We start from the raw sequence: 10,652 nt of genomic DNA on the forward strand, positions 1-10,652 counted from the left end.
TCTTAAACACATTTCTAATCATAATAGTGTTAATAACTCATCTCTAATAACTGATTTATTTTCTCTTTGTCATGATGACAGCACATAATATTAGACTAGATATTCTTCAAGACACTTCTATACAGCTTAAAGTCACATGTAAAGGCTTCACTAGGGTAATTAGGGTAACTAGGCAGGTTAGGGTAATTAGGCAAGTTATTGTATAATGATGGTTTGTTCTGTAGACTATCGAAAAAATATATTGCTTAAAGGGGCTAATAATATTGACCTTAAAATGGCTTTAAAACATTAAAAACTGCTTTTATTCTAGCTGAAACAAAACAAATCAGACTTTCTCCAGAAGAACAAATATTATCAGACTTACTGTGAACATTTCCTCAATCTGTTCAACATAATTGGGGAAATATATATAAAAAAAAAAAACCTTCAAAGGGGGCGAATAATTCTGACTTCAACTGTATATATATATATATAGTTTGTTCTGTGTGTATGTGTCATCCATTAGTCAAAACAGCCCCAAACGGTTTACAGCGCAATGATGATCAAATTAAACACACCGAGCAGAATAATAACACTGATGTGAATATGGATTATGATCTGATCACATGTTTTGGGTCATGCTACAGAAACATACACAGTTTGTATGGGGAAATGTCTTATAATAGATTCCTGTTTAAAACATTAAAGCTTGCACCACAGTTACCATCTGACTTTATCAAAACAGAATTGACAGCTTCATCATTTTTGTACATTTATTTATGCACCATTTTTGGTCACTGGTGTTATCTGGGATTACCACTCTAAATTAATACACCTGAATAAAGTAAATTGTATATTAAAGCTTTAACTGGGGCTCGCTTTTTGTATTTTTTTGCACCGTCTCCCCGTGCTGCCACCAGCAAGATGCCGCCCTGGGCGATCGCCCATATTGCTGTTGTAAATGAGGGCGATGCCAATCCTCTTGTGCACCACCAGAGGGAGCCATCGCCCGAATTCTAATTCGACTCACGGACTCAAATTCCCATAAGCCCTGCTACCTGGCACTGATTGCGGTCCAGGTGCCTCTCATCATCTCAGCGTATTTATACCACACTCACGCTCTGGTTCATTGCGAAGTCTTGATTTGCCCTGCTGTCATTACTGAGCGTTCTATACTCCACATCTCGGATTGATCTGTGCTTTTGACCCTGTGCCCGACTCTACGATTAAGAAAGACATCTGCCTGCCCCTGATCTCCAGCCTGTTATTCTGACTAAGTAAGATATCTGCCTGCCTTTGAACTCTTGCCTGTCCCTCGTTTTGATTCCTGGATTGCCCCTTGTTATTGTTTGTATGTGTGCTTTTAATAAAGCTTGCAAATGGATTCAATGCCGTCTGACTCATCACAACAATTGCCCATGCCCCTGCTCACCATCCACTACTCACCACACCTTTGAACAATCACCAGAATACTGATTACCTTCACCTGTGAACAATCACTAGAATACTGATTACCTTCACCTGTGAACAATCACCAGAATACTGATTACCTTCACCTGTGAACAATCACCAGAATACTAATTACCTTCACCTGTGAACAATCACCAGAATACTGATTACCTTCACCTGTGAACAATCACCAGAATACTGATTACCTTCACCTGTGAACAATCACCAGAATACTGATTACCTTCACCTGTGAACAATCACCAGAATACTGATTACCTTCACCTGTGAACAATCACCAGAATACTGATTACCTTCACCTGTGAACAATCACCAGAATACTAATTACCTTCACCTGTGAACAATCACCAGAATACTGATTACCTTCACCTGTGAACAATCACCAGAATACTAATTACCTTCACCTGTGAACAATCACCAGAATACTGATTACCTTCACCTGTGAACAATCACCAGAATACTAATTACCTTCACCTGTGAACAATCACCAGAATACTGATTACCTTCACCTGTGAACAATCACCAGAATACTGATTACCTGCACCTGCAATCACCACACTACATATACTCACCTCCTTTGTTCACTCACTGGCTGGAATCAATGTCTGATAGTTCACCTCATCTTCTCTCCCTCTCGTATTCTTCCGTGGATGTCCCTTTTCGTCTGTGGATGTAAACACAGCAGTTTAAGGGAAGTGAGTAAGCTTATCTGGTGTTTAACTGTAGATCTGATGCTTACCATATCAACTGTGTGTGAGATGGCTCTCTCTCTGCTTCACCACTCACCTGTGTCATCTCTCTGCATTTACTGCCCTGCATTAATAAATGCCCTTAAAGATATATCCATCCTTGTCTGTCTTGTGTGACCGTGACAAAGATAAAGCAGGTTTCAGGCTGTGAGGACCAGCAGTTTTGTGGTGTTTGTATTTTTACAGTAATTAAGACACCATTATTGCCACACTGATGACTTAAATTGCTCATGTTGTGTCGTTTTAAAATATAAAAAGAGATTAAACTTACAGATTTTTCCCATGTGTAACATATGTACAGAAAAATGCACATTTCTGTAGACGATGTTAATATTTTGACATCATCATCATCATCATCAGTCTGTCTGCGTTAGGAAGTGAAAGTGAAACAGTGATACGACTCATTCAGAAACTCGCACATTTTCTCCTTAGACTAGACAGTTAATGAGCTGAAGGGCTCGGATTGATCTAAACCCAAGACCAATAAAAACATCAGTGATGCGCCTACACACACAAACCTAGATTATTATAATTTAATTATTGTAAATATAATGATTACTATTGTTTTTTAATTAAGGTTTTATCCTAAAATGTTGATTGTTAAATGTAGTTAATTAGTTAGCGTAGTCATTCTGATTTATTGATAATTTTTTAGTTACAAATGAATAACATGATATGAATGATATGATATATTGAATAATAATATGATACTTTATTTATATTTTTATTTAACTATTATATGGATATATCTTTATGTCTTAACTGCTTTGGCAATACATGTGTAACATTTGTCATGCCAATAAAGCAATTACCGAACTGAACTGTGAGAGAGAGGGAGTTACTGTTTTATCCAAAAAATGTATTTTTTTCTGATCTATTTTTGTATTGATTTGTATGAATAATTAATGTTGAATAATAATATAATATATTGAATATTAATGTGATATATTGAATAATATGATGTATTGTTGATATTTTATTAAATTATTTTATATAAATATCATCTTTTCTTTTTTGCTACTACTACTATTTACTGTGTGCAGTTTTTTATTATTTATGTATGTTACTTTTTTATGTAAACTTTATAACTGCTTTGGCAATACATTTGTAACAATTGTCATGCCTATAAAGCAACTATTGAATTAAATTGAAAGAGAGAGAGAGAGAGAGAGAGAGAGAGAGAGAGAGAGAGAGAGAGAGAGAGAGAGAGAAATAAAATTAGAATCAAGCGGCACAAAACACACTGGCACACCTTTACAGCGCAATGATGATCAAATTCAACACACCGAGCAGAATCTCTGATCATACCTGTTTAGTGACGTCATGACGCTTCATTTAGAAAGCGAAAGTTCAACAGTGCACGGCTTCATTGAGCCTCTCACCCATTATCTCTTTATATTTGCTCATTAATGCGCTGAAGGCCTCGGGCTGATCTACAGTCATCATTGTACCGGGTTTCCCCGTGTTTCCCGGAGCTCGAGTGTGTGTCTGCGGTGAGTTCCGTCCTCGTGATTCTCCAGTCTGGTCAGAAACTCGTCTGCTTCTGGAAAGTGTTGACAGAAATGCGCTCGATCATCGTCCTTCTGCTGCTCAATCTGCTCACAGACTGCTCTGGTAAGAACACGACACCACACACACATCTGCACCAATGTCTTCAATTCGTGTGTGTGTGTGTGTGTGTGTGTTGTAATATATTAATTCTGTCAATGGTTTATACTGCCCTGTATGAATGCAGAGGTGCTCTTTATCGAGTTATTAGTATGTTGAACACCTGATATGGTCTATTCTACTGTTTTTTCTATTGTGTTAATCAATGTTAAAACACATGAAAGACACTCAAACTGGACTGCAACCGTCTTTAAAGGTGTTGTAATATTTGAAAGGAGAACATTAGCTAGTTTTTAAAAAGCAAAAAAATAAAATAAAATAAAGAACTCTTAAATACAGACATGAGCATGTGTCTGCAGAGTTTTCGCCACCGCGTCTATCATGGATCCGCTGTGATCAATGCTGCAGTGTTGCCAGATGTAGCTGACTGATTCCAGCCCAAAACATATCCAAAACTAGCCGAAATGCCCATCCAATACCGCCCAATCTGGCAACACTGCACCACTGCCGTTTATCAGTGTCACTCATCGCTGAACAGCGCCTGTAAAATATAAAGTAATGTAAAGTAAAATATAACACTGTGTATGGAAAACATCGTCAATGCACCGTGATGCGCAGAGATTGAACTGAATCGATGGCATGATAATCGTAACCGAACTGATCCATGAGACCAGTGTAGGTTCACATCTCTATTAAATAGACCTCCAAAACACCCAGCTGGATGTTAGAGTCCAGTCAGTCTATTACCACAGCAGATGCGTGCACTCTCTCATTCTCACACACACACACACACTCACACACACACACAAACAAACACACACACACACACACACACAAACAAACACACACACACACACACACACACACACTCACACACACACACAAACAAACACACACACACACACACACACACAGCACCACAGCGGATGCGCGCACTCTCACCTTCACATTTCACATTTAGGTGCTTTATTGGTGTTATGATTTAATAAGTTGTCTAGGGAGAGTAAACGTAACATTTAGAATATTAGATTATTACTGGAGTAGGTGGATGGAAAATACGCAAGAACACAAACTAATTTATAACAATTAATTAGTTTATTTTTCTTATGAGGAGAAGAGAGATGAAGCCAACAAGAGAAAGGCTTATATGTGTGCGCTTTGTATAATGCATAAAAAAGCAAACAGAAATAAAATCAAACTAAAAGTTTCAGGGGAAAAGGAATTAGAGTGGCGCCAAAGCAAAGCAACAAACAAAACCAAACAAACCAAACAAAACCAAAAGCCACCTAAGCTAGAACACAAGATCCCCTCTAAACTCGCTAATAAAAATCAAAATGTGAAAAAAAACCCTGAAATCTTCAGCGTTTGCGACGCCAATAACATAAACTCAGGCACGTGCACACACAGGGCTCAACCTGTGCAGCGCACATGCCATTTTTAGTCCTGAATAGAAAGTGCCCTTCCAAAGTGATCTGAAGTGCCCTAGCAACACCCCCCACCCCCCCCGGTCTTCAGTTTTCCCGCGACATACCCCCCTAACCCCCCCCCCCCAGAAATGATAAACTGTTTAGCCATATTGAATTAAACTACATTAGTGTGTAATTATTTTGAGACACAGAACAAAACATACAGCATAATCAGAGACGAGCGAACACAAACCAACACGTACAGCCCTCTGTCAAACAAGACCTGCCGATTGAATTTAAAGCCTGGTTTATACTTCTGCGTCAAGTGACCGTCGTAACTCACGGCGCTTTCAACGCGCGCAGCTGTGCATTTATGCTTCTGCGCGCTGTCTCTGTTGGTCTGCATTAACACTTCTGAAACGCTAGTTGGCAGTGAGGTGTAAATGTTCCTCTGTGTCGAGTTTCTTCGCTGCTGTTTTGTTTTCCTGAACACTTCCTGGATGTACAAGTGGCTCAAACTCGCTCATTTTGAGGCAAGAACCGGCGGACGTGCAACAACTTTAACTGTGAGGTAAACACAAAACAACTTTCCATCTGGAGCTCCTTCACGGGACTCCACACTTGTAAACAATCGCTCCATCAGGCTCGCACCATTCGTGCGGCTCTCGGTCCCGCCTAGACTCCTCAGCGCTACCAAGCCGACCAATCACAGAGCTTACGCTACGCGTTGTTGCGACATGTAGTTACATTTTTTGAGAGATGCACGTCAGCGACGCCGACGGCCATGGGGAAGGGCTATGCGTCAGCGCCGTAGCATATGCCAGCGTTTGACACAGAAGTATAAATCAGCCTTTAAGTCCGCGGAACGAAGCCTGATTGGTCAACGAAGAAAGGCCCTAATGAGGAGTGAGAGGCTCAGGATCCAACCAGCTGGTACCTGGGAGAGAGAAATAGCGGAACAAAAGGTGATAGGACGAGACAAAGAGTGAATGACAGACAAGGAGAGCGAGAGGAGACAAGCAAAACAGAGGGAGAAAGCACAAAAATACAAACCTCCACAGACAATTGGCATAACAAATAACTACATTCATATTGCCAAAGCAGAGCAGCGCTGCTCAGACAGTGAAAAAAGGGCAGCAGTGCAAAGCAGTAGTGCTCTGTCTCTTATTTTCTCTCTTTAACACACACAGCACTATGGCGGATGCACACACACTCTCTCTCTCTCTCTCTCTCTCTCTCTCTCTCTCTCTCTCTCTCTCTCCCTCTCTCTCTCTCTCTCTCTGGAGAGCATGCTCTTTCTCTCAGGAGTGCTATATTGTTTGACCGCCCACTGCTGTTCAAATTACACCCGACCACCACTCCGGTTTATTCGGTAACGTATTCCTGTGCTGCAAGAAAACTGAGTCAAGCGGCTGCAGACCGCTTAAGACCTAGGAAGACTTAGCCTACTATTTAAACCTAACTGAATTTACATTATGTAAATTCTTTTTTTTACATTTTTTTTTCATACTTTTTTTAGCAAGCTTTGAAACAAACCCCCTGTTGCAACTGGCACTGCCAATGGCGTAAACTGTAACATTTTTACTCACCTTTGGTGATACTGCACTGGAATGATAGGCTCGACAATCATCCAGTCAGTGCTCATTTGTAAGAGAGGCTTGTGTTTTGTTTGTAAACAAATATGGTTAGGCTAACCCCATTGCTTTGTTCATTATTTGCCCAAAAACAAAGAGTTACTTTGTGCCCTGCATCCCTCATTTTACTTCCCAATGGGTTTAGGCCGTACTCACACTAGGTACAGTTGCCTCGAACCGGGCCAAAGCACGCTTGTCCCCCTCCCGTCTCCCCCGACGGCCCGCACTCACACCATATCGGGCATATCACCATATTGAATTGGATTTTTGACTAGTCAAAATTCATTTAGAGATATCTGCAACACACAATCTGGGCTTTGGCGCGTTTTGCACTCACACACAAGCGTACCGCGCCAAAGCCCAAGTGATCCGCGCTCAGGCACACCTCTTCCAACCGGGCCAGGGCCGGCCAAGTGAACCATGCTTGAGCCCGATTCAGCGCACTCACACTTCTCAAACGATCCGGGAAACGGGCCTGGGCACGGTACGAATGGCATAGTGTGAGTAAGCCCTTATTCTGCACCAGACCACACCCATTATATATGAACTCTTTGGTCACCTGCTGTCCATTTAGAGCAGACCGCTCCCGTGATATATACAGTTAAAGTCGTAATTATTTACCCTCATTGACAGCCTTTGCCGGCAGGTAGCTCTCTGCAACTCTATAATCCTCGCCCCCTGAAGTTAAGCAGGGCTGCTCCTGGTCAGTACCTGGATGGGAGACCACATGGGAACACTAGGCTGCTGTTGGCAGTGGTGTTAGTGAGTTCAGCAGGGGGCGCTCAACCTGCGGTCTGTGTGGGTCCTAATGCCCCAGTATAGTGAAGGGGACTCTATACTGCTCAGTGAGCGCCGTCTTTCAGATGAGCTGTTAAAGTGAGCTCCTGACTCTCTGTGCTCATTAATAATCCCAGGATGTCCTTGGTAAAAGAGTAGGGGTTTAACCCCGGCATCCTGGCCAAATCTGCCCACTGGCCTCTGTCCATCATGGCCTCCTAACATCCCCATATCATAACTGGCTTCATCACTCTGTCTCCTCTCCATCAATCAGCTGCTGTGTCTTGCATCATCTAGGTGGATGCAATGTGAAAGCATTGAAGTCCCAAAGGGGAAGTATGCTGCAGTGGTCACCTGCTACTTAAATAGCAGAGACTGGTGGGCTATGGGGGGCACTACTCATGAGTATGATAGTAGCTGGTAGGGAAGAAGAGGTCCACTTAAAAGGGGACCATGCTTAACAGACACCGATCTCCAGAACATTGGTTGATCAAGCAGGCACAGATGCAACCTAGTAGGCCAGGTGGAGTCAGGTGATGTGAGCATTGGAGGAATTCTCCATGGTTCTCCACCAAACCTACAAGCAGAGCAAAGTAAGAGCACACATATTGGGGTAAGGGAGAATGGCATTGTTGAAGTGTTTCAACATTGAGTTTAGTTTGGTCAATGGGAGGTGTTTCTCAGCATCAGGGAGGAAACTGGCTCCACTCGAGGATTATAGAACCTCCTGAATGTATAGCTCCACAGATGTCTGTTAAAGAAGAGCTGTATGCTTATGCCCAGGGAGAGGCAGCATTCCTTGAGCTCACACCCCTGGGGGGCATAGCTTTCTTTGAGTACGGTACACAAAGGTGATGGAAAAAAAGCAGAGCTGACCTAAAGGAAGTACCCACGCAATCGTCTGCAGCCTAGACAAGTCTTGCTGCTGGGGAGCGAGAGGAGCACATGGGTTTGCCTGGTTGTTAAGCTCCTATTTTGACCCTCAGGTCACCTTGCACACTCACCCCAATGCAGGGAGTAGCAAAGGTGTCTCACACTTTAAGCTGTGTGTGTCATGATGACCACTGCAGCACAACAGTCATACTCTCACAGTGAGGGCATGGGCTGCTCACAAGCACCATATCCACATGCTGGACCCCCAGACACAAGACACATTGCTCCTACCCATCATCAAGAGCTGAAAGCGGCTTACGAGAAAACTTCAGCGCTGAATGTATGATCAAGTTCCTAGATAGGCATGGTGCACTGGTACACACTGCCGGGCACTGGCAGACTGTGATTAACTGATGCTTCCTGCATGGGCTGAGGCCCTGTGTGCAATGAGCAAGCAACTGTAGATGCAGACTAACCTGTGTGTTTGTCCATCAGTGTCGATCACCGTCAAGGTTCCTCCTGGTTTTGTAGTGGCTCATGTGGGCTCCACAGTTATTCTGCCCTGCTGGATCTCTCCGGCCCAGAATGCTGAAGCTATGGAGATCCGCTGGTACCGTCAAAAGCAGTTCAAAACCCCTGTACTTCTCTATGAACATGGCAGGATACAAGACAAACAGGAGGAGTCCTTCAGGAACCGCAGCTCTCTGACACCACGCTCAGATCATTCTGGAGGACTGAAGGGTGGAGATGTGTCTCTGCAGCTGGAGAAGATCACCATTCAGGATGAAGGTCCATTTCACTGCTACGTCAGTGGACACAGTGCATATGACAGTGCAGAGCTGGAGCTCAAAGTCACAGGTCAGTCAAACCCAGCGTTTAACACCATAATCCCTCCACAATTGAAGGAGTAGTTCACTTACAGAATGACTGAGCAACATTCAGCTCCTCTTCCAGCTGATTCTCTACAACCCAGCAGTGACATCTTGAAGAAGAAGAAAATAAATCTGTTGTGTTTAGCAGAAGAGGGAAGTGAGGACATTTCATTCTGGAAGTGAATTGCTCTTTTAAAATAGTCAAGCAGTCTTCTGCTGTCCGCTAGTGATGTGTTTACTGAAGTGTTTGTGTGTTTGTGCTGGTCTGATGGTCTGTCTCTGGTGGTCCAGCTCCAGGATCTGCTCCTGTCCTCTTCCCCAGGGCTCTGGATGACGGCCGGCTGAACGTCAGCTGTAGCTCCAGCGGCTGGTACCCCGAGCCAAACATCACGTGGACATCAGACCAGGGAAAGACTCTGCGTCCTGCAGGAGTGTCTCTCCATCGGGCAGCAGACGGGTTATTCTCTGTCCACAGCTGGACCACCGTCTCTCCATCAGACGCTCAGCTGGTCTCCTGCTCTGTGTCCACCACAACTGGAGAGTCCAAAGAGGGAAATATGGACATACAGGGCTTTATCTCCTCAGGTTAGTACACTTATTGATTAAAGTTGCTGGATATGTAAAGTCACACAGGACAAATAAACATTTCTGAAACTTTAAATGTTTTTAAAAAAACTTAATATCAAATATACTTATTTTCTCTTTGATGCACAGCTAAAGAGGCATCCTTGAAAGTAAATGGAGTAGTTGAATGTGTGCTTGTTGTGTGTGTGTGTGTGTGTGTGTGTGTGTGTGTGTGTGTGTGTGTGTGTGTGTGTGTGTGTGTGTGTGTGTGTGTGTGTGTGTGTGTGTGTGTGTGTGTGTGTGTGTGTGTGTGTGTGTACTTTCTTGATCTATCCGGTTTATAATGCAGATGATATTTCTAGAGAGACTTCGATTTGTCTACTTTAAATGACTGATTAATATGGCTGAAGGTGTTGATGTTCATCTGATTTCTCTGTCAAATTCTTCAGACCCATGGAAGCCTCTGTTTATCACCTTCACCCTTCTTTTCTGTGCTCTTCTGGGTGTTGCTGGACTTATCCTCTACAAATACAGAGGCAAACTAACAGGTAGGTTTGGATAAAAATATTCATTATAAATCATAACAGAGAGTTCCAGTTCTTGATATTGACTGATGAAGCTGCATTCAAAGCTGTTGTAACACCCTCTACAGACACACACCTATGACTTGTCAACCACTCCACTATCAGCACTGAGCCAAAGAAACTCTGATATTTGGGGGTG

At 42.9% G+C, this 10,652-nt stretch overlaps 3 protein-coding genes across 4 annotated transcripts in view; 1 reads left to right on the forward strand and 2 right to left on the reverse strand.

Annotated features, from left to right (window-relative positions):
- alpk1 (alpha-kinase 1) overlaps positions 1–10,652 on the reverse strand; it is an 859,942-nt gene that overhangs the window by 523,508 nt on the left and 325,782 nt on the right. The gene's annotated exons all lie outside the window — the stretch shown is intronic.
- si:cabz01076231.1 overlaps positions 1–10,652 on the reverse strand; it is a 758,238-nt gene that overhangs the window by 51,622 nt on the left and 695,964 nt on the right. The window lies entirely within an intron of this gene.
- LOC137487203 (butyrophilin subfamily 1 member A1-like) overlaps positions 3,275–10,652 on the forward strand; it is a 14,630-nt gene continuing 7,252 nt past the window's right edge. For both annotated transcript variants that reach the window (XR_012382954.1, XM_073907808.1), the window contains exons 1-4: positions 3,275–3,809; positions 8,989–9,351; positions 9,657–9,950; positions 10,379–10,477. Coding sequence is in view for 1 of the 2 variants with exons in the window: in XM_073907808.1 (XP_073763909.1) it covers positions 3,758–3,809; positions 8,989–9,351; positions 9,657–9,950; positions 10,379–10,477 (808 nt within the window). In the remaining variant the exon portion in view is untranslated. The remainder of the gene's footprint in view (positions 3,810–8,988; positions 9,352–9,656; positions 9,951–10,378; positions 10,478–10,652) is intronic.

The sequence above is a fragment of the Danio rerio genome, chromosome 7 (assembly GCF_049306965.1).
Source record: "Danio rerio strain Tuebingen ecotype United States chromosome 7, GRCz12tu, whole genome shotgun sequence".
Classification (NCBI taxonomy): domain Eukaryota; kingdom Metazoa; phylum Chordata; class Actinopteri; order Cypriniformes; family Danionidae; genus Danio; species Danio rerio.